General features: G+C 35.5%; 5 protein-coding genes across 15 annotated transcripts; 4 read left to right on the plus strand and 1 right to left on the minus strand.

Moving 5' to 3' along the window:
* On the plus strand, positions 89-3,016 carry LOC109330770 (cysteine-rich receptor-like protein kinase 8). The gene is made up of 8 exons (XM_019565049.1): positions 89-333; positions 431-843; positions 1,095-1,232; positions 1,326-1,447; positions 1,540-1,750; positions 1,891-2,128; positions 2,266-2,416; positions 2,548-3,016. The coding sequence occupies exons 1-8, from the start codon at positions 89-91 to the stop codon at positions 2,866-2,868; spliced, it is 1,839 nt and encodes a 612-aa protein (XP_019420594.1). The 3' UTR covers positions 2,869-3,016.
* LOC109331166 lies at positions 2,225-11,471 on the plus strand. Of its 10 annotated transcripts, none has more exons than XM_019565505.1 (18): positions 2,225-2,237; positions 4,583-4,641; positions 4,757-4,850; positions 4,965-5,068; positions 5,151-5,189; positions 5,512-5,595; positions 5,705-5,766; positions 6,630-6,732; positions 7,221-7,361; positions 7,625-7,693; positions 7,777-7,833; positions 7,912-8,172; positions 8,831-8,914; positions 9,183-9,293; positions 9,647-9,717; positions 10,386-10,586; positions 10,747-10,840; positions 10,974-11,471. In XM_019565505.1, the coding sequence occupies exons 3-18, from the start codon at positions 4,763-4,765 to the stop codon at positions 11,265-11,267; spliced, it is 1,863 nt and encodes a 620-aa protein (XP_019421050.1). In that variant the 5' UTR covers positions 2,225-2,237; positions 4,583-4,641; positions 4,757-4,762; the 3' UTR covers positions 11,268-11,471. The 10 variants fall into 10 exon arrangements, with proteins under 10 accessions (XP_019421050.1, XP_019421046.1, XP_019421041.1 ...); XM_019565501.1 differs by having other exon boundaries at positions 2,231-2,237; positions 4,960-5,068; XM_019565496.1 differs by lacking the exon at positions 2,225-2,237 and adding an exon at positions 4,185-4,310 and having other exon boundaries at positions 4,960-5,068.
* LOC109331167 (tyrosyl-DNA phosphodiesterase 1) lies at positions 6,542-17,899 on the plus strand. 2 transcript variants are annotated; one of them, XM_019565506.1, is made up of 16 exons: positions 6,542-6,553; positions 12,837-13,029; positions 13,176-13,454; positions 13,534-13,594; positions 13,686-13,762; positions 13,838-14,095; positions 14,333-14,422; positions 14,553-14,687; positions 14,964-15,113; positions 15,931-16,034; positions 16,515-16,568; positions 16,699-16,789; positions 17,007-17,087; positions 17,209-17,362; positions 17,438-17,550; positions 17,582-17,899. In XM_019565506.1, exons 2-15 carry the CDS (start codon positions 12,838-12,840, stop codon positions 17,506-17,508), a joined length of 1,797 nt encoding a protein of 598 aa, XP_019421051.1. In that variant the 5' UTR covers positions 6,542-6,553; position 12,837; the 3' UTR covers positions 17,509-17,550; positions 17,582-17,899. The 2 variants fall into 2 exon arrangements, with proteins under 2 accessions (XP_019421051.1, XP_019421052.1); XM_019565507.1 differs by having other exon boundaries at positions 17,438-17,535; positions 17,580-17,899.
* Positions 18,344-19,910, plus strand: LOC109331169 (thiamine thiazole synthase, chloroplastic-like). The gene is made up of 3 exons (XM_019565510.1): positions 18,344-18,795; positions 18,959-19,475; positions 19,628-19,910. The coding sequence occupies exons 1-3, from the start codon at positions 18,398-18,400 to the stop codon at positions 19,790-19,792; spliced, it is 1,080 nt and encodes a 359-aa protein (XP_019421055.1). The 5' UTR covers positions 18,344-18,397; the 3' UTR covers positions 19,793-19,910.
* Positions 19,958-22,288, minus strand: LOC109331168 (pectinesterase-like). Its single transcript, XM_019565508.1, has 3 exons — positions 21,603-22,288; positions 20,932-21,232; positions 19,958-20,779 (listed from the first exon to the last, which is right to left on the minus strand). The coding sequence occupies exons 1-3, from the start codon at positions 22,278-22,280 to the stop codon at positions 20,082-20,084; spliced, it is 1,677 nt and encodes a 558-aa protein (XP_019421053.1). The 5' UTR covers positions 22,281-22,288; the 3' UTR covers positions 19,958-20,081.

Raw genomic sequence — 23,590 nt, forward strand, 5'->3', positions numbered from 1 at the left:
TGCAACAATTATATCCCTGTTTGGTTTGTTCATTATTATATTAAGCAAAGCAGAAGCAGGATACATAGATTCATACTGTAACAACAATATGACATACTCACCAAATAGTATACTATCTAGAAATTTGAAGGTCCTCCTCTATTCTTTGATAACCAATTCCTCTCAACAAAATGGTGAGTATAGCACTATCATGGGTTTTGGAACCACTGATGCAGTCAACGGTCTCTTCCTTTGCCGCGGTGACATCAACACCACCTTATGCCAACACTGTGTCAACAACTCCTCAACACAGATCACTAAACACTGTCCCAACCAAACCGAGGCTGTCATATGGTGAGTGCTTGTTACGTTACACAAACACTGAAACAAGTATTCAGAATATGGATTAATGTAAGGTTGTCATTCAGTTTCATTATTCCCTTCCTTTCAGGTACGATGAGTGCTTGTTACGTTACACAAACAAGTATTTTAAGTACTATAGTATCCAACCCAGAGTCAACTATCAACATGGCAACAAGATTTCTGACGTTGACTTCAATCAATCATTGTTTTTATTCTTGGATTCGTTGGCCACAAACGCTGCAAATTCAATGACAGCAAAGAAATTCGCAACAGGACAAGTGGAAGTGACGAGGTCTGTAACGGTGTATGGGTTGGCACAGTGCAGCAGCACAGACATGGCAAATTCCCAGTGTCAGATTTGTCTGAGAAATGCAATTGGAACTCTTCCGGCCGCCCAACAAGGCGGAGCTGCTATGCTTGCCTCGTGTGTTGTCAGATATGAACTCTTCCCATTTTACAACACGACTGGGACTGGGACTGGGACAGGGACACCATACTCAGGTAATCCACTCACTCTTGTTATTCTTTGATTTTTAGTAGGCAGCTTAAAAGGGTTTCATGTAAACTTTACTATTATTTTTTTGGTTAGTTCATTAATTGACAGCGGTTACTCTTTCCAAATACTCTTAGTTAGTAGCTACTATAATTCCACTTCTTTGTCTTATCGAGTAACAGGACAAGAGAAAAAACATAATCAAGCATTATAAGCCATCAAAATTAGAGATAATAGAACTTCAAATATGACTGTACAGGGGGAAAGAAAATTCAATCACTACTAGTTGTCATCATGGTTGTTCTGCCTATTGTTCTGGTAATTCTCCTATGTTCTGCCTGCTATTACGTACGGAAAAGATTGATGAAGAAACGAAGGACAATCCTAATAGAAAACTGTAAGCAATTTAAGTAAGATCACAAATACAATCCTATTTACATAGCCTTTTGAAGGTAAATTATTGATGATTTTAGCATGCTTATTGCTTCAGTTGGGGATGAAGTTACCGCAATGGAGTCATTGCAATTCAGTTTGGGTACAATTGAAGCTGCAACAAACAAGTTTTCAGTGGAGAATAAGATAGGCAGAGGAGGATTTGGAGTTGTGTACAAGGTAACCAATTAAGCTGGATAAGATGCATGTATAGTGTAGTATATATCCTTGTTTTTTCACTGGCTAACCAACAGTTTACAAGTCAATTTTAGGGTATTCTTTCAGACGGAAGACAAATAGCTGTAAAGAAACTTTCAACAAGTTCAGGACAAGGTTCTGCAGAATTTAAAAATGAGGTTTTATTAATAGCTAAACTTCAACATAGAAATCTGGTGACCTTAACAGGATTCTGCTTGGAAGAGCAAGAGAAAATCCTTATTTATGAATATGTTCCTAATAAGAGCCTTGATTACTTTCTATTTGGTAAGGCACTTCTAGACTTACCTCTACTGTTAACCTTGCTTCTTTTGAAAACTTTAGTTTTCTTCTTTCAAAATTCATTCAACTTCATATTAGGAATATGATTTCAACACATTAAGTTGCTTATGATGAATATGTAGAAGAACCCCAAAAGCAAAGAGTGTTACAATGGTTTGAGCGTTATAAAATTATTGGAGGAATTGCACAAGGAATTCATTACCTACATGAGCATTCACGACTTAAAGTTATACACCGAGATCTCAAACCTAGCAATGTGCTGTTAGATGATAATATGAATCCAAAAATATCAGATTTTGGCATGGCAAGGATTGTTGCTATAGATCAAGAACGAGGAAATACTAACAGAATAGTTGGAACATAGTGAGAATTCTCTAATATCTTTTTTCTTCTCATTCATTCTCTGATTTATTTTTTAATTTCTTATAGGATTTAGATTTCATGTGTTTTAGTTTTAAATTTTGATGATAAGGTTCTATTATCAATAATTTGTTGTATAGTGGTTATATGTCTCCAGAATATGCAATGCATGGGCAATTTTCTGAGAAGTCGGATGTATTTAGCTTTGGAGTCATAGTTCTTGAGATAGTGAGTGCAAAAAGAAATGCTCGCCCTATTGAATCACACGATTATGATGACCTCCTAAGCATGGTGAGCTTTGATATTTAGTATTATAATATACCCTTTTGTTAATCTAATCCTCATTTGTATAATATTATAAAGATATATAGTACTAAGAAAGAAGCAATGATTGAGATAACTAATTAGAGAAATTCCTGCAGGCTTGGAGAGAATGGAGGAATCAAACACCGTTAGAAATAATGGACTCGAGTCTAAGAGAGTCTTTTTCCGAAAGTGAAGTTATTAGGTGCATTCAAATTGGTTTATTATGTGTTAATGAAAATCCAGAAGATAGACCTACAATGTCTAAAGTTGTTTCATATCTGGGTAGCCTTTTAGTGGAATTGCCAATTCCTCAAGAAACTGGATATTGTATGAAGCAAAACATAACAACAGGGGAGTCCAGTTCAGGTCAATCTACCAATAATTCTACTGCCTTCTCAATCAATAACATCACTAACACTATTTCTTTTCCTCGATAGTATAAATTTCATATAATACTAATAATTTCATTTCAAGGCTGGTCAATGCTTGTGGTTAAGTTGGATTCATCAGTGCCTATTCATCCCATCAACAGAAAGTGTCCAACTTCATATCATGGTTTTGAAATGTATGTGATATTGGATGAGAGATAGATAAATGTATGTGATATTGATGTTCATGTTCATGTTTAAAAGTTGATGTTGAAATATGAATGTTATAAAGAGAACTCCTATTTCTTTCCCAACGACAGTAAGAGTAAAATCTGTAGAATATTTTCTAATAAAGAAGGGAGAACTACGATTTCACAAACCAATATTTACTCTGTTTTTGCATGAGAGCTTTAAATTTTGTTACTGGATTTTGTATTTTTAATGGCGTGAACTTTGTCACTTGAACTAACACATGTAAAATTAATGAGTTGAAACTTGAAAGTGACACACGATTAAGAGGATCTTTAATCTGCTTTGTTATAATGATATATTATTACTCAATTTGGTATTAGTACATTGTTACACAGTTGTGGTGCCTTTTTGTAAAAAAACATAACATGTGTAGCTACTCATGGATTTGCAAAGAACATCACAAGTATCAAAAGAACCACATAAATCACAAACTAAGGATATGCATGATGCAGCCACACACAAACAATCAACATGAATATTTGACTAAGTCATATAATATTTGTAAAGAGTTAACAAAGATACACCGACACTATAAAGATTTATACATTTCAAAAAAAATATGTCTGAATATTCTCATCAATCGTCTTTCACCAAATAATTAAAATATTAGTTTATATTTTTATAACTTTTTTCTCCAATTAAAAGATACATTTTGATCAGTTTAGAACACAAATTGGAAAATCAATAAGGAAGTAAAACCTAAACAACCAATCCATATTTTTTGGATTGATTTATGTATTAATTTTAAGATCCAATGATGGTTGTTTTGGATCCTATGTTTAATTTTGATGAAAAACAACCATCCCAATCCATAAGCTTATTAGATACAACCAAAACACGATACAAAACATTTTTTATTTATAAAAAATACTTAGGCACCATCCATGAAATCAAATATTTACTCACTAGGAATATTTACTAAATAGTAAATACTCAATATATTTCAAAACTTATTAATTAACTAAATAAAAACTAGCTCATGTCTAGAAAAAACAAAAATAAGATGATATTAACAAGTGTATTTATGAAATATTATTGGTTTTAAAAGTTAACACCCTAAATTAAAACACAATTAATCAATTATGTTAGATGAGTTGAGGGATTGTGAATTTGTGGAAAAAAAAGAGAGAAAAATTGTTTATAATAAGCCAAGATAGTTTATGGTTGATGATTAGATCTAAAAAGTAAAAGGTGTTTTGTGAAATCAATCGGAAGTGGCTACTATCGGAGTGATTCATTCGACGATAAACGCTTTCTGGGTTTTCACTTTTACTTCTCCGTTCTTCACTAAATTACCACAATTTTTGTTTTCCCTTTTCTTTATTAATAACCCCTCTTGTGTGTTCATGTATTAATGTATTTACTTGAGGGAATTTTATAAATTTTTAACATACTTTGTGTTATTGTATGCGAAATAATTACATTCCATTCCATGTGATTTTGTTTCATTCTCCATATCAATGTTTTATATCTTACTTCTGTCCCGTGTGTTATGTTTACAAGAATTAATCTTTTTTTCTTTTTCTTTCAGAATGTCTGAGAGTTCAAATGATGAGTCATTGTTGGCTAGGATCCAACAAATAGAACAGGGTAACTTAGTTTAACTCTCTTACTATGTCTAGTTGCTTTCCTATGTTTCTATGAATTATTGATAAATTTAAACTTTTGTAATATATTTGTTGATACAAAGTATATGATTTCGTAGAGCGTGATGATTTACGCAAAGATATCGAACAATTATGCATGCAGCAAGCTGGGTCTGGCTATCTTGCTGTGGTTACGCGAATGCATCTGCAAAGGTATCTATTTATTTTCCTTTTGTCCATTAGGCAATCTATGCACACTGAGTATCCATTGTATTAAGACCAATAGAGAGTATCCGTTATATCGAAAATCATGCCCAATTAGGACAGCTGGATTGGAACAGGAGATTGAGAGCTTGAAAACAAAGTTAGCTTCTTGTACAAGAGAAAATGAAAATTTACAAGAGGAGCTTTCAGAGGCTTACAGAATTAAAGTAAGCTTTTTTCTAACTCTTTATGTTTGTTCTTTAAATAATTCCTTCTATTTTGTTTACATTCCTACTTTACTGTGTCCAGAGTCAACTGGCAGATCTACACAGCACCGAGGTTTCAAAGGTCTCTCTTATCTCTTTATTATACTCTGTTATGTTATACACTCTAGCATAGAGATTGCACTTAGATATGTCATCCATATTTAGAGATTGTGGAAAGTTGTTGGATTCAAACAGATATACTTTCAAGAGTTATTCATCTGAAATTTTATGTGTGAGGGTAATGAGGAGTAAGATCTTGGTGGTATGAATTCTTAATCCAATTTATAAATTGATTGTGAACAAGCTTTTTTTGTTTGTGGCTTATGGTTTTGGTATATGCTTTGGCTTAATTGTATATGAGGAGTAACTTGATTAACTGATTGACTTCTAATTTTCATATCCAGAATATGGAATTTGAGAAGCAGGTTAAATTTTTCCAGGGTTGTGTGGCTGCTGCTTTCGCTGAAAGGGATCACGCAATAATTGAGGTTATTAATATTAGCCATTTTTCTTTTGAAAATTATAGTGGTAATCCTTCTATGTACTTTTTAATTTTGTGGTAGTAGATATTCTGAACATTCTAAATGACAATGATAGGCTGAAAAGGCCAAGGAAAAGGAGGAGACAATGTCACAACAAACAAATGGCATCCATAAAAGGTAATTTCAATATTTTTATCATTTTAGTGTGTGTTTATCAACTTCAATGAATTATTATCAAAGAAAGGTGAAAGAGAAAGGTAATTGACTTGGGAGGTCCTCAAAGATATAGCTTTTATTTCATCAATTAGATGATGGTAGCATGACACACTTGCTCTTGTTTCGTAGTCATGTTTAGTGTAGCGAAGAAAATGAGACACAAATACAGAATACCAACCAAGAATTCTTGCAACAATCTATGGTCAATGGAAAAGACCTGTCTGACTTTTCCTCTCCAATATATTTTCATATTAAGTGCTTTCCTAATCTTGTCTTATGTGGCAATGCTGTGATTTCATGGTCTCCTCTACTTTTGTGGCTGTTGAAACTTGAAACTTGGCTTCCAACTGAGTAGATTCTTTTTACAATTGATTCCCGAAACTTCAGTGTTTATGCTTCTTTTCCACTTATGCATATTTTGGACCATGCCAAGTCTCTATTAGAGAAGTTAACTATTTTCTACTCGCTGTTTTTTTATTTTGTTGTCTTGCCATGCACCTTTGACACCTTTGCTTCATTGTGCTCTAGCACTGTGGACGAGAAAGGAAAGAAATGTATTGCATTACCTTTTAGACTCTGTTACATCCAATTCTTTATATAGACTATCTTGGCGGGGAGAATGTTTTAGCGGTGAAAAGTGGAATATGACAATACATTATCATACTTCTTAATCGAACTTATATGCATAGTAACTTCTTCAGCAAACTTATATGACTGCCTACCACTGTTGTGCGTCAGATTGATTTTTGTTATATGTAGGAGTGTAGGGCATGGTTTACATGGGATTTTTTTTTGACTTCACTTGCAATTTATGCGTTGCACAGGATTGAGGAACTCAATTCAGTTTGTCTTAAACTAAAGGAGTTTAATGATGCTCTGCAGATTGATCTAGAAAAGTGTATAGAGCAGAATGAAAATTTCAAGGAGGTAATGTTCCCCTCCTCCCCCCTTTCTCTAGCTTCAGGTCATATCCGTTGGTTTCTTATGATACAGAAGTAATAATAATCCAAAAGCTGAGTTGTTCCATAGAGTTCTTATTACTTTTTCATTATGCAACATGTAACAGAATATTTGTAACAGCATCTGATTGATCTAAGAATAAATGACTCGATGTTTTTAGTTTTTACTTGTCAGTGATGCTATTTAATGGCAAAAATAGTATTTTTGGTGCTACTTAAATCTTCATTGATATAAAGTGCAGCATATTTGGAGGGTGCTAGTCAAAGCATGTCAGGATTAAAAGATAAAATAGTACTTAATATCTATCTTCTGGGTTTGTAACTGTTAATATGCTATGAGTATTTGCATTCAGGTGCGCTTGTCATTTTTTATCATCTACGTTGATGATTTATGACAGACTTCTGAAGCTCTGATTTCATTCCAGCCTTTCCCTTTATGCTTGTTATATTTTACAGGTAATTGATAAGTTCTTTCAGATCAGGCAGTATTCTCAGTCAGAATTTGAAGAGACAAGTTGGGATGATAAATGTGCTTGTCTTTTGCATGACCCTGAGGAGCTGTGGAGTTTTAATGATGCTTCCACCTTCAAATACACTGTATGATTTTGAAACCCTGGTATCCTGTTTCCTTGATTATTAAACTCTTTCCATATGATTTGCGGTACAGGGGCTTGTATGACACATGTTAAAAAGCTCAATACCCTTTTAAAGCCAATGTTGTTTTGACATGCTCTTAGCCTCTTTTCATGATATATAGTTTTCACTACTTGCTTCAATTGCTAAATTTGAAAATAAAACATAAATTGTTGTATGGAGATTTTATTATCTGTACATGTCATGAATAACAATTTCTCAGACAGAGTGCATTAGAAGAACAGCTGGAGACGGTGAGGAACTCTGTGGATTATCTTCAAAGCAAACTGATGGTGGTACGATCTAGTTTACGTCTGTTATCTTTGTCTCATTAGCCTTATTTTTCAATCACCAGTTATTATGCTTTTGGACGCTTTAGGGCTTGGAAATCGAAAATCATCTGAAGAAGAGAGTCAATGTACTAGAAAAGAAACAAGTGAGTGCCTTGAAGATTCAAGAAAAAAAATCATTTTAATCCGTTTGTTCATTCTGATTGTGATGACTCATTTTGCAGATTTATATGAACAAACTGATTGAGAATGGCATAACAGACTTAAAACGATGTCATTCTCAGTATAGAGATCATATTGTGAATTTACTCAATGATGGAGATTCCAGTATTAAATCCATAGTCAATGCGATTGATGAAAGTATCAGGAGGTTTGATCAGAGTACTGTTTCAAATTTGATCCCTAAAAGAGATGCAGAAGTAGAAGATCATGAATGTTGGGATGCACATATAAGCTCTCAAGCTCAACCAGTCATGAAGTCTAAGGTTTGGGACTGCACGTTAATAATGCATATCTTTTTCAAAAGGACATCTTATTTTGTTTAATCAAATAGTGCACTTTTAGTTATTGTTGGCTTCTAGGGCTTTATTTAATAATGAATAACTGTGTGGTTAAAGAAAATAATTATAAATACTATTCAAAATTATTACATCATACTCAATTTAAGACTTAAGTAATTTAAGATTAAAAGTATTACGTTATTATGAATTAAAACAGAGGAACTAAAAAGAAGATAGGTAGAGGAAAAGGGACAACAGAACATTAGGTCACAGCCTCACAGGAAAATGGCTATGTCTGGGCCAGCCCAATCACCTTCAGGCTCATATTGGGCCTGCCCAATGATAAAGAACGCAATGGGCTTTCCTAAAGCTTTTACCATGTAATCTATTAATAAATTACATTGCTGAATTTTGTGTAAAAGAAGTTTACGAGGAACACATTCTTTTGGAATTTAGACGAGTTAATCCTGATGGTATGACATTGGTTGTGCTCTTTCCTAGAAAAAGTATTATAATATCTTGGAGCTACCATATAAATGTCTTTAGATGACCTAGATTGGAGTCTGTCTTAATTTCATAGATTTGTGTTGATTGCTATACAATGCAGTCCTTGAAATTTGTTTATTTCATTAATCTTTTACAGGGGAATAGTCCCAGCTTGCTGGAAGTAGAAGCTGGTGGTGAAGGTGATGTTTCTGATGCTCTAGCACTGGCGTTGCAAGAAAAGGTCTTTACACCATCTTCACATATTATATTATCTCCATGTATTTATTTTATCTCCAAGTAGAACCATAGGTGAAACAATCAAGAAGGATTTGGAGATCAATGCTTAGCCAGTGGGCATGATCCATATAACTGACCTCACCTAGTGGGAACAAGGCTTGGTTGTTGTTGTATTTAGTTTTGTTTCCTCAACTTTTGCAGCAATCAAATATTTGTGCTTCGGATTTGTGGTAATCTAGCATTCTAATGTAACCCCATGCTATATCTTTCAGGTTGCTGCATTGTTGCTTTTATCGCAGCAGGAGGAAAGACATCTATTGGAGAGAAATGTGAATTCAGCACTTCAAAGAAAGATAGAAGAACTTCAGAAGAACTTGTTGCAGGTAATTGTCCGTCACATCTTTGCTTCAGACACTTGGAACATTGAGATGCTAGTAGCTTGGTGCAGGCGGTAGACTTCAGAAAAGGTTTATAATTGTTCAAGTGGGCTATATTGACTATATACTGTCTGAGAAGAAAGTTAGGGATATATATATGCAGTCTAGATTTGTTGCTACTATTTCATTTTCATTTCGTGATTTTTCTTATAATCCATATCCTTCACCAATGAAGCTAATCTAAAAATCTTAGTTGTGAATTAGAGCAACCTTACTGTAAAACCACATGCGCAAGGATCCTTGATATCATTCACTGTTTAGAAATATTTTGATTTTTAAGTTGTTAATTTTCACGTCAGGTTACTAATGAAAAAGTGAAAGCTCTCATGGAATTGGCACAATTAAAGCAGGATCATCAGTTACTTCTGGAGTACGATTACTTTTCTGATGATGGTTACTAGTTTAATACTTCAATGTCACTCAGTTACACTTCTTATCTTATAGTGCATTTTTTCATCATTAGAAAAGCATCCATCAGTAAAAGAGCATTTTTATGTCTGTTTTTTCTTTTGTCATTTTGAAGGATAAAACTTTGCATTAACATGCCTTTTTGTCAACTGTTTTTTGACTAGTAGATTTTCTAAGTAAGGATTTTGATTGTCAAGTCAACACCTGAAAATTGTGTGAAGAACTGAACTGTACACCATGCAGATATACTAATTTTTTGGGTACAACTGGAAGTATGAAGCTCAAAGGTTTTCTTGAACTTTTGTGCACAATTTTTTTACTGTTGGTATTTCCTTTTCTAAACTGAGGTTGATAAAATCCCATCTAGAACTGGAAGTTTAATTTCTTGTGTTGCATGTCAAATGAGCAAAAGGGTAACTATACGCCATAAGTAAGAATACACCTATTTCTCTTCCTCTAATTTTCTTTTGGAAGGATTTCACTCTCTTTTACCAGCAGTTGGGTTCTTATTTGTTCATCAGCACTCAGTTGAATCTCCCTCTCTTGCTCTGGCTAAGCTCAGAATCTCCTCCTCCTTTACTTTTGATAACCATTCTGAATAATAATAATTTCACTCTAATGCGTGTGCAGAAAATTAGGTCATGAGACTAAACAAGGAAAAGCTGTGGTTGACACTGGAGAAAGAGATGGGGGTTTAAGAAACTTGCTGAAGAAAACATATTTGAAGCGATGGATTAGCCCATTGGATGTTGGTGGAAATGAAAATGACAGTAGTCTGAAAACTGAAGGGAAATTCTACAATCAGAGATCTAGCAGTGTGGATTTTGCCAGGCATGTTTTGATCTTAGGAGTCTGTTATTCTGAATTTTATTGTATCAATGTATGATTCTGGTCTTTATATCTATTTGACCCATGAGAAGATGGCACTATGTCAAATTGTTTGTGTTTCCAACCTTCTGTCTGCTTACATAGTTTGCATACTGTTTATCAGAATACAAATCGAAAATGCAACTCTTAAGGAAGGCATGGAAAGCTTGGAGCATTTAACTTCGTCAGTTCACAGGCTTCGTCTCTCTCTTTTAAAGGTATCATGTGATTTTGTTTCATGTTTCACAGTAGTAAACATGGAAATAAGCATGAATATTTATCGTGTTTAGATTTTGGAACTTGAAAGCTGAAACGTACTAATATGGGATGCCTGCTTGATGTGATTTTTAGGCGAAGGAGTCTGTCACTTATGATGGTACAGTTTGTGGTGCTGCACAAGGCCTGGATGACGTGATCAATGAGGCAAAACTTGTAAAAACTGCTCTTGGCAGCTCCTTACCCATCAGTTGGTCAGTTGAGGCAGATGTCAGTTGCATCGAGGATAATGTGGGAAGTGAAACAAAGCATAAGGAGTGGGGTGATGAGAAGGTAGATAGTGTTTCTGGTGCAGGGCTTGAGATGGTGGAGCTTTTGATATTTGCAGCACAGCTGTTGAGAGATGGAACAAAGGAAGATGGTTCCTGATATACAAGTTCTTGGATGTTTGATATTATTGTTGCTGGTGTGGTTTTCCTTCTAATGGCATGATTGGTGTTTTATGATGTACAATTCAAAGTGAGAGGGACAGGTTTGTTCAGGAGGGAAGGAAATGGAAATTTGTTGTGGCAATATTGATATAGGCACATGTCATTAATTTTTAACTCATAAGTTGGAATAAGATTCTTATACGAACTGGCATAACTCCTGCTATACTTGGTGTCATTCTTTCATAAGAGGAAGCTGAACTTCAAACTCCACAAATGCTATAAATGAAGCAGAGAAGGGACACAAGGCCTCCCAATTCCACGAGCACAAGTGTGACCAATATGTACACAAATTTTATAACATCACTTGGGATGAACAATAAAGCCTAAATCTCAGAGAGGAGGGATGCATGGAGTAAACTTTATCATTAAATTAATTAATTGATCACTTCACAATGCCTACAGAAACTGGTAGTTAAGTAAAGTACAGTCAAAATTGGCTGGCCAGGCACCACCATCTTAAGCCTGTAGGTACCCTCTGTCCTCCAAGTAAATAACCACCTTTTCAATCATGGAGTAGCAGTGTATTCTGTATTGGTAGGTGTATGTACCTTTGATCTTTTCAGCACGTGCAAGCTTATAAAGGCCCTTAGGATCTCTTGATTCACAAATATGTAGTGGCACATCCATGAAAACCTGTAAGCAGTTGTGTAAGTGTAATAATGTAGGTCAAATATGATTCAGAAGAAGAAAGAAATGATAACCTCAATGAAATCTAAAGAAATGATAACCTCAATGAAATCTAAAGAAATGATAACCTCAATGAAATCTAAAGAAATGATAACCTCAATGAAATCTAAAGAAATGATAACCTCAATGAAATCTAAAGAAATGATAACCTCAATGAAATCTAAAGAAATGATAACCTCAATGAAATCTAAAGAAATGATAACCTCAATGAAATCTAAAGAAATGATAACCTCAATGAAATCTAAAGAAATGATAACCTCAATGAAATCTAAAGAAATGATAACCTCAATGAAATCTAAAGAAATGATAACCTCAATGAAATCTCCATCGGGCAAGAGTGCACGGCAGGCATCCCTATCTCTTCTTGTATATGGAGAAATCAAGCTTGCAATGCAAACAACACCAGCCAGCATATGCAAATACCTTTGCTACCTCACCTGAATGCAAATAACATGAATTGTGAACATAAGCATGGATGTGAATTGTGCATTATACACACATGACACATGCATCAATAATCATTGAATTGATAATATGGCATTGGTACAAAAGACATAATATTCTTTTCTATTTTCATTGCTCTCATTCACATTCACATTCACATTCACATACTCACTTCTCTCATATTCTTTTCTTTTTATTTATTTATTTATATATTAAAACACCATATTACCAATCTAAGTAAAAAATCATATCCTATTATTCTCTTTAAAAAAACAATATTCTCAATTTGTCATTAAAAGTTAGAAAATAATATATTAATGGTGCGAGTTGCAGCCCTAATATAATAGATAGGAGTGTGAGGAGAATAGAATAGAAGAATGTGTAAAATAGGGTACTTGGTTCCTCTGAATGGGAATTTGGAGGAAGAAGGTTCAGTTAGTAAGTTAAGTATATTTGATGGAAGCAACGTTATTGGTCGTAATGACATTCCTGTGATCGACAACAGGATTAGCCGCAAACACCTCTCTTTAACTCCTTCTCCTCATTCCACCTCTGTTCATGTGTTTGTGGTATTCCTCTTTCTCTTTTATCTCTTTTATCTCTTTTATCTCTTTCATCTCTTTTATCTCTTTCATCTCTTTTATCTCCTTTATCTCTTTCATCTCTTTTATCTCTTTCATCTCTTTTATCTCATCAAATCACACTCTCTTTGTAGGAGGGCACCAATCCAATCGTTGTCCATTCTGGGAATAAAAGAAGGAAGCTTAATTCTCAAGAGAAGGCTACAATCAATGATGGTGATATCATCGAACTCATTCCTGGTCACCATTTCTTTAAATATCAACTCTCGACTAAAACAACATCTTCATCACAACCCATTCGTCATTTCCATCTCCATAATCATCAAATACCTTCCACTTTTCGCCTTTTAACTGTTCCACCCTTACCACTTTCGGCAAATACTTCTTCTCTTTCAATTCCAGATGTTATCCAGGTATTCATAATCATAACCCCTAATCACAAAAATCATAACTAATACTTATTTACATCCATCATTCACATTCTTTTCTTAGGGGGATATTCAAATTGCTGTCCTTTCAAACTACATGCTAGATATTCACTGGTTGCTTTCTGGTCAGTCACTTATTTCTTTACATTCTTCAAATTCCTTTTACCGTTAATCCCATTCTACTCACATTCTCCCTTTCCATGCTTTTTGGTGTAGCCTCTCCTGCACTTTCAAAAGTACCCCATGTCCTACTTATTCATGGAGAGAGTGATGGAAGGGTGGAACACATCAAGGTTTCCCTCAAATCTAATTTATTTAAGAATGGTTAAATGAATATTAACTCCATTTGCTACTTCTGTAATTCTTAGAGAAACAAACCTGCAAACTGGATTCTGCATAAACCACCATTGCCGATTTCATTTGGGACACACCATTCAAAGGCCATGTTTCTTGTATATCCTAGAGGAGTAAGAGTCGTTGTGCATACAGCCAACTTAATTCATGTAGATTGGAACAATAAAACCCAAGGTTTGTGGATGCAAGATTTTCCATGGAAAGATCAAAATAGTCCGAGCAAGGGATCTGGGTTTGAAAACGACCTAGTGGAATATCTCAGTGCGTTGAAGGTATTGTTATAACATTTCTGTCTTCTAGAAAATTCAGTTGTTAAATAGTTTAAACTTAGGTTCTGTGTAAAACTTGTTGCCTATCTGAGTAATTATATTTATATGGCATGGCTTGTCAAAATTAAATAATTGGCAACAGAAGTTCATATTGATCCTGTTGATTGATTGCTATTGTCGTTAGTGATGCCACTATGATTCTGTACATATTATAATATCATGATTTATCTGGTGGTGCAGTGGCCAGAGTTCTCTGTTAAGCTTCCATCCCTTGGAAACTTCAGTATAAGTCCATATTTCTTCAAGAAGTTTAATTATAGTGATGCGACGGTATGTTTTCCATTCACTGCTCTTAGATTTCCACCTTTGTTATTTAAAGGTTATTATTTGTTATGTTGTAAAATTTGTTTCATTGTCTCATACACTGTGCAATACATGATCTTCTTTGCACTATATTCAGGTTAGATTAATTGCATCTGTACCTGGATATCATTCTGGTGCTGGTTTGAAAAAGTGGGGACATATGAAGCTCCGTACTCTCCTCCAAGAGTGTACTTTTGATAAAGAGTTTAAGAAATCTCCCCTTGTTTATCAGGTACTTTCAGACTATAGGCTAGGTTGCGTTATGTCCTATCCAGGCAGTTGCTTCACATTAAGTCGTTAACATTAACTCAGAACTCCTTTCAGTGTTAAATGCAAAAGGTTGATGTTTTAGTATCAAACTATTGTTATATTCTTTCTGTCGGATAGTCTTCAGTTTATGGTATGAAAGTTTTGTCTATGATATATCTTTTGGTAACATATTTAAGAAAAATGCAGTCTCAATCGTCACACTTTTGTTGTTGTTGATATTATACTATTTTTGCTGCAGTTCTCCTCCCTTGGCTCTCTAGATGAAAAATGGATGGCTGAGTTTGCATCCTCTTTGTCGGCAGGTTCTTGTGAAGATAAAACACCCCTTGGCATGGGGGAGGCTCAAATAATATGGCCTACCGTAGAAGATGTCAGATGCTCTTTAGAGGTAAAGTATGTAGATTTTGTGGAAATATTTTTATTCTCTAAAAAGTAAATTACTCTAGGCTAGCAATGGTTTTCTAAATGATTATTCATGTACAAAGTTATGTCTTGAGTGAGTATTGGATTGAGATAAACCAGACCCGAATCATGTGGATCCTTATAAATGATTTTTGAAATATTCCAAATTACACTGTCCTTAATTCCTTATCTTCGATATGTGTTCAGTATGTTGTTTCTTTTCAGACATTTTTGAGCTTGTCTCTCACATTATCCACTTTACCGATACTCTTGCAAACTTGATTTAATTAGAAAAATACTAGTCTGGTTTTCAATTACACTTGTCGATTGATTTCAGGAATCTATATAATATGCCACCTCATTTATCTTGAGTTAAGTTACTGAGACCCGTTTGAACTTAGGGTCATGTGCAACTTACCACATCGTGCTTTCCAGTTGAAGCAATCAGTCTCCTTTACTCACAATTGTTTGTAAAATGAAGACATATGTTTTAATAGTTAACAGAGATATGCATATGACATGGACATCTTTTATTATTTTCCTCTCTCTCTCTCTCTCATGCATTCTTATGGTCATCTTTTATTTCTTTGAAATAAGCTGCACCTTATGCCTAATCTCTCGTACCAGACTTTGGTATATGTGTTTAAAATTCACACATGTTGAATGAATTTGAAAAATGCTAGACTGGTATTCTAGCATACTTGTTGTCAGTGCAGTTTTCCCCCCTTAAAATTTATTTTAGGTGTGTTTCATAATTGAATCATTTAGTGCACTCTTTTCTCGGTCTCCTATTTATTTTGCAGGGCTATGCAGCAGGAAGTTGCATTCCAAGTCCGCTAAAGAATGTGGAGAAAGCGTTTCTTAAAAAGTATTGGTCAAAATGGAAAGCAGACCATACTGGTCGCAGGCAAGTATATTCTGTCATATCATGGAAGAAGTTGTAGAAGGACTTCTTAATAATATTGCCTTTTACATTAAAACTCCTTTAGCCTTCCAATTTAATTGATATTTTTAGCATTTAATTTATCCACATCCTCTTGTAATTATAATAGTTGTACTATATGTTTCTTCTATCCATTTAATGAACTCGTATCGAGAAGTTGACTATTTTTATGAGGAAAATTTACTTCCTAGCTGGTGCTGTGAGCTGTTTCCTTTCCATGAAAAGTGGTACTTGGTAACCTCCTTTCTTTCATAGCTTCACCTGGAAAGGATTATGAACTATGATTGCGTCATAACCTCACAGGAGGATTGATTTATCTCAATTGCTGGAAGGCAAAGTTGCAAACTTGCCACTCCAATTTGGCAATTGTGAATGTGCCTCCCAAATTCTAATTGGAAAACATTGCAAATTTGTGCCTAACTAGTTGTGCTTTCTATGTTTCAGTCGAGCTATGCCACATATAAAGACTTTCACTCGTTACAATGGTCAGAATCTTGCGTAAGAACTTCATCAGATATATTCTATGCACATAAATTTCTTATTATGTTTCTTTAATTTTTTGGTCATTTACTAAACTGCTAAACATGCTATGGATGATTAACCATGAAAACACCCTCTTTCCAAATAGTTGGTTCTTGTTAACTTCAGCCAATCTCAGCAAAGCTGCCTGGGGAGCTCTCCAAAAGAATAATACTCAGTTGATGATTCGTTCATATGAGGTACTTTACAATTGTCAGACAATGTTCTTTTCTGTCAGTTCAGACCTAAGATCATTGCTTTAACAGCCTGCCTTGTGACATACGAGAATCCTAAGATGTCATGACAATTTTTCTCTTATTATTGTTTCTCATGCTTTGTGCACATGCAGTTAAATACATTTTATCCTGCAGTCTAGAGATTGCACTAAAACAGTGTTGTATGTGTATTTGCTTTTAGCTGGGAGTGCTTTTTCTACCATCCTTAATCAAAAGAGGGGGATGTGGTTTTTCGTGTACCAGTAATGTTACTCTATCCGAGGTAGTGTACATGTCTTGTTCTTTGGTGATGTTGTATGCTTGACATAAACATGAATTGGTCAGAAATAGGAAAGAATATTTTGTTACAAATACACAAATGTTTAACAATTTAAGAATTACAGGATAAATGCACAGGAGAAGAAAGTAGTGAAATGAAGAAAACAAAACTAGTAACCCTTTGTGGGGTGGGAAGGGAGAGTAGAGATCGGTTACCTGAAGAGATGATTCCATTCCCTGTGCCATACGAGCTCCCTCCACAGCCTTACTCTCCTCAAGGTGATGGATGTGCATTGTTACTCAGAACCTTATTCTATTCATCAACAATCTTCTAACTATGATTTCCCTTTGCAGATGTACCTTGGTCGTGGGACAGGCAATATAATACTAAAGATGTCTATGGTCAAGTTTGGCCAATGATGTAGTAACCATATCAACATTCATACTCTACATTTCCCACTTCCATCTCCAACCTTTTCAAAACATGCCAACTCTTTTTCCAACTCTTTCCTATGCATGCATGTCTTACTAGTTCCTAGGGAAGAATTTTCTCCAATGGTGTAATAATTATTAGTGAAATTAGTAAGTTACCCATGCATTTTTATGATCAAGAATACATATGTTATCTGTACATTGATATATAATGGGTTGAGTTTGATGCATGTTTAGAAATATGTAAGTATCAATATTATTATGAAAAAATTACACGGCAACTAGGCGGCATAAATTGTTGAACTTGGTTGGTGCATTTAACCTGACAAAATTGCATAATTCTAAAACCAAAATTAATTTTGAATAAAGTTTTGCATACTTAATAAATACTCCCTTTGTGCTCTTCAAAGCTCAAAGTATTGTGCTTCCTAAGGGTTTAAGGTTTGTTTACAAGTTTGTTTTTTCGGGTTATAGTGAGAATGGAAATACATATGCATGCACAGCCACCAATTGTTTTTTCTTTGGGTAATAAATAGAATGGAAAGGAGAGTTATGAAATACATGTGCATGCAACACACTTGCATAGGTTTGTCAATCAAATTATGAAGAAAGTGAATTTGAAAGCCAGCTCACCTAAAATAAATAAAAAATAATTAATATGCAGCAAAATATATGAAGGGCATTGGAAGCATTATACGCCATCCAAATTCTATCTAAACTATGTACCCCACTAAAAAGTGTATTAGATATTTGATTGAAAGTGTAACCCCACACATGACACAGGCACCAATTGTGCATATAAACCCAATTACAACACCAGGCAGCCACTGCAATCATAGTTCCAATCATATACCTTTCCTTTCTTACATAATAATCAATATAATGGCAGCCATGGCCACCTCTCTTACTCCTTCTCACATCTCTTCAAACCTAAAACACTCTTCATTCCATGGCACTCCCATCTCCTCATGCATCAACTCCACCACTCGACAACACAACAACAACAACAACAACAACAACATGAACAAGACAATCTCCATGTCCCTTAACTCGCCCCCTTATGACCTGAACTCATTCAAGTTCAAACCCATCAAAGAATCCATTGTCTCTCGTGAAATGACACGTCGTTACATGACTGACATGATCACCTATGCAGACACCGATGTCATTGTCGTTGGTGCTGGATCTGCTGGTCTCTCATGTGCCTATGAGCTCAGCAAGAACCCTAACATCAGTGTCGCCATCATTGAACAATCCGTCAGCCCCGGTGGTGGTGCATGGTAAACCATTTATTCATTATTCACTTTCCATGTTTTCTCAAACTATTTCATTATTATTTATGCATTACATCAAACTCTATTATATTATACTACTCATTTGCATTAGATTATGAGTTATGCAGTAGTAACATTATTCTGTCCATGAACTCTTTTATGGTATTAGGCTCGGTGGCCAGCTCTTCTCCGCCATGGTGGTTCGCAAACCGGCACACAGATTCCTGGACGAGCTCGAGATCGAGTACGATGAGCAAGAAGACTATGTGGTTATAAAGCATGCAGCACTATTCACTTCAACCATCATGAGCAAGCTTCTGGCTAGACCTAATGTGAAGTTGTTCAACGCTGTGGCTGCTGAAGATTTGATTGTTAAAGGAGGAAGAGTGGGTGGTGTTGTCACCAATTGGGCTTTGGTTTCCATGAACCATGACACACAATCTTGCATGGACCCGAACGTGATGGAAGCTAAGGTTGTGGTGAGTTCTTGTGGACATGATGGACCTTTTGGTGCTACTGGGGTTAAGAGGCTGAGGAGTATTGGCATGATTGAGAGTGTCCCTGGAATGAAGGCACTTGACATGAATGCTGCTGAGGATGCTATTGTTAAGCTCACTAGGGAGATTGTCCCTGGCATGATTGTCACCGGCATGGAAGTTGCAGAAATTGATGGTTCCCCAAGAATGGTATGCTCATATCATACACCAATTACTAATTACTAACATATATCTTCTTTCATATCATTGCCGCACCATGCTTTTAAATTACTAGCGCGGTATAGTTTTTAATATAATGTTACTAAGATGTTAATGAGAAATTTTGTTGGTGGTTTTTTCAGGGTCCAACATTTGGGGCAATGATGATATCAGGGCAGAAGGCAGCACATTTGGCATTGAAGGCATTGGGGAAGGACAATGCAATTGATGGAACGTATGAAGTTGGAGCAGAAGCACCTCAGCTTGTTTTAGCTTCTGCTGAAACTAAGGAGATTGTTGATGCTTAATAAAATAGCTTTTAATTATTTTTATCCCTTGTCCCTTTCTTTTTGTTTCCTATAATTTAAGGACATGCAGCATTTCCTGTTCGCTATATATGTATTATTACTGTCTTTCCCTATCATCATAAATGTCTTACTTCTCTTATGACCTGATTGATGAGTGACACGTCCTTAAATGGTGAGAGTAGAAGGCTATTATTAAAACTGGTTAAGAACACAATTCTGGTTTATTTATTCGAAAAAGAAACAAGGATTTAGTGAGATCTCCTCTTTAAGCCCATGATAATTAAGGTAACTAGAGACCCTCAGTAAAGGTGACTCCAGTGTTCTTCAACCAAACATCACCTTGGATGAGTTGTTTAACTGTGAACTTGTTGGCCTCTGCAGCATTATTGATGACATGATACCCTTTCCATTTCACTCTATTGCTAGTACCAGCACCAGCACCACTGTTCATGTATTCTCCATAATATAATGTGTCCAAAAAGTCTTTAGAGGCAGCATCCCATTCAGCCCATCCTGATGGATCAACGTGACTATCTATTGTAGATTGCAAAACAACTGTTCTTGAGTACTTCTTCCATGGTCGCCCCAAATATGTTTTGATTGACCCAACAACAGGTTTAAGATCTGAACTTGGTGTTACTTCACATTTTTGGATTGAAGTTCCTGTGTTTTGGTTTGGATCTTCTCTTCCTTGGGCTGTCACCATGTTCTTCTGATTACTCAGAGGCTTACGGGCCACAAGCTTTGAGTTTTGGAATACAACGGCTGCATTTCCAAATATGAAGTCAACCGTGCCTGTGATGACAGAGTCACGGTAGAACTGCCTATTCGAATGGGCGTAGAGAGTGTCTTGGAAGGCGTCAATGCGGCACCGATTTATGACGGATTGGTCAGCACCGACACGGAGAGCCACCGCCTGGTGCTTCGCTGCTCCGGCTGTGTTTTGGAACCAAATGTCTTGGGCTATAAACCCGTCACCAACAGCAGCTGCAATACAAAAACAAATTATAAGTTCATTGTTCAAAAGGCTCAAAACTCATTTTGTACTTTTATTTTATAATTATATTGGCATACTCACCTTTTTTCAATTTTTGGGTATGCATGAAAAAATCAACAAGTTAGGTAAGTAGTATACGTACCAACAGTGGCACTCTTGAAGGTGGTTGTTCCATCCACAAAATTCAAGCTGGCAGTGATTAAAGTTGCATCCATACCATCACCAACCAACATCACATTCGTCTTCTTCCCACTAATTTCAACATTCTCCTTGTATGTTCCTTTCTTCACATAGATTACATACCTTGTCTTACCATTGTCTGGTGCCGATGCCACTGCTTCTGCCACTGTCTTGAATTTACCACTACCATCCTTAGCCACCACAACATTGGCAGTGATCGCCTCAACTGAAGACTCCAAAAGCCTCCTATCGTTGCTTGTTACCTGTTACAAACAAAGGTGAATATAGAGTGGTCCTGGTACGTCTTTATTTGAATAAGTCCAATGTGCACGAGAGGGTGGTCCTCTTCCTATATATAGAATCAAAATTTCTACAAATATGACGAAATTATGATAATGTGCTTGTGAGTTGGTAAAATGGGTCATGCACCAGTCCTCACTACCAACACAAAAGTGAATCACTATTGGCTTAGACAAACATATTTCAACACAAATATCCTTGAATAAGAATTGGGTTAGCCCGTATATACCTGACAGTGCAACCTGAATTGCCATATCTAAATAAACATGGTTACAAATAGCATCCAATCACATCTTAAATTATATTATATTAACACATATCGTAATATATTACCCATGAGGGAAAGCCACCATTGAGTGGTTCATCAATGAGTCCTTCACCATTTGGATTTGGAGGCAAAATAGCAACAAGCAAGGCCAAAGAGGTTCTAGATCTAGATATCAAGTCCTCAAGCTCAGCTTCCATAAGGGACCTAGCTGAACCCTCTAGTCCATCCAAGCAAGTTGCATGGTTAGTGAGCACACTACTTAGCCATGAGTGTGCATCTTGTATTGAACTAGTTGTATTTTTAGATAGAGCCATGATTGAGTCCCAAACTCTATTCATGGACATGTCCATCAACTCCTCACAATCAACCAAAGCTGCTTGCTCCTTTGGACTATTGATCCGGAGTTTGACATGGTTGGTGTTATGTAAGGCTTTGTGCATGTCTGAAGTAGATTTGATTAAGATGGATTGGAGCAAATTGAGTTTTTGGCCTTGTGCTTGAGCTACTTCAGAGCAATGAGCAAGGCAGGATGCTTTGTCAATTGCATGTTCACAAGCATAGTGAGGAGAGGATAGGTTAAAGTAGGAGGAGGTGGGTTTCATGAGATAAGAAGCAATAAAGAGTGAAGAGCTTAAGATAGTAGCTACAGAGAGGACTAACAACAAAGTTTTGGAAACAGATTTACCAGGCTTGTCTAGAAGAGATTGTTGGGTAGCCATATTGTTAGTTTCTACTCTTTGCATTGTGATATTTGCTTTCTCTCGATACTCCTTATATAGAACAAGACATGAGACATATATACTCCACTCTACAAATATTCTTTCTGCTGACAGAGTTAAAAATGTGTATGTATAAGTATGTCGAATCCTAAAATAATTTGAACATACGCATCATTACTTTATATATATTATTAAATGTGAGCTATCCAATGTGCTTTTCATTTGCTTGTTTCATTTTTCAAACAGCAAGTTGATCGATTCCATGTCTCATTCAAAAGAGAGGGAAAAAGCCTCAGGCCACTTGGATCATAAAGTTTATGTCATTATGTCTATCTAGCTTATAAAAAACTTGCGTTGTTATCGCATAGTAAATCTACCCGGAGCAAGGTAATAAAAAAGATACCAATAGTAAAAGACTTAATACTCTGTGTACATTTAATACTCTTAAAAAACTTATGATACCGTGACCCATTTTCATTAGCAAGTAGGGAGAACATAGGGAGGCATTTTTTTATATTATTAATTAAAGGTATTCCTTAATTTTTGTGTGTAAAGAACTACTCTCTTTTGGGATTTATGATTATTCTTGTTACAACAGAACCAAATTTGGCAAGGAAAGAAACAGAAAGAAAGAAAGAAAGAAAGAAAGTAAGAAGATATTGTTATGAATTTGTTGAGAGAATAAAGAGAAAGAATAGTAGTACAGAAGAAAATGAAATCAATAAGAAGAAGTGAATTACTGAAGCAATTACAAGACTATTTATACACATAGCCAAAAATAGCAAAACAGAAAAACTAGTAAACTAACTAAAACTTCTATGTTTAGTAAGTTCTCAAAACCATTAAAACTGAATTACTTTCAACACTGCCCCTTAATTCAGACTTCCTTCAATTCTCTCAAACCAAGTTTGTATCTAAGCTCTTCAAACTTTCCTTTATTCAATGCCTTGGTTAAACCATCTGTCATTTGATCCTCAGTTCTGCAAAATTCCAATTTCAACTTCCCTTTGCTAACTTCATCTCTAATGAAGTGAAACCGAGTTTCTATATGTTTACTTCTTCCATGAGCAATGAAATTCTTGGCCAAGTTTATAGCTGATTTATTGTCAACAATTAGCACCATGTTGTCTTATTCTTCCTTCAGCTTCAACTCACAAAGTAATTTGCCTAACCATGATGCTTGACAAGCAACCATACAAGCAGAAATATACTCTGCTTCACAAGATGATAGAGCTACACCATCTTGTTTCCTAGAGAACCAAGAGATTGGTGCACTACCAAGCATAAACACATAGCCACTCGTGCTTTTTCTGTCACACTTATCTCCACACCAG

This window comes from Lupinus angustifolius, chromosome LG17 (assembly GCF_001865875.1).
Source record: "Lupinus angustifolius cultivar Tanjil chromosome LG17, LupAngTanjil_v1.0, whole genome shotgun sequence".
NCBI classification, from domain to species: Eukaryota; Viridiplantae; Streptophyta; class Magnoliopsida; order Fabales; family Fabaceae; genus Lupinus; species Lupinus angustifolius.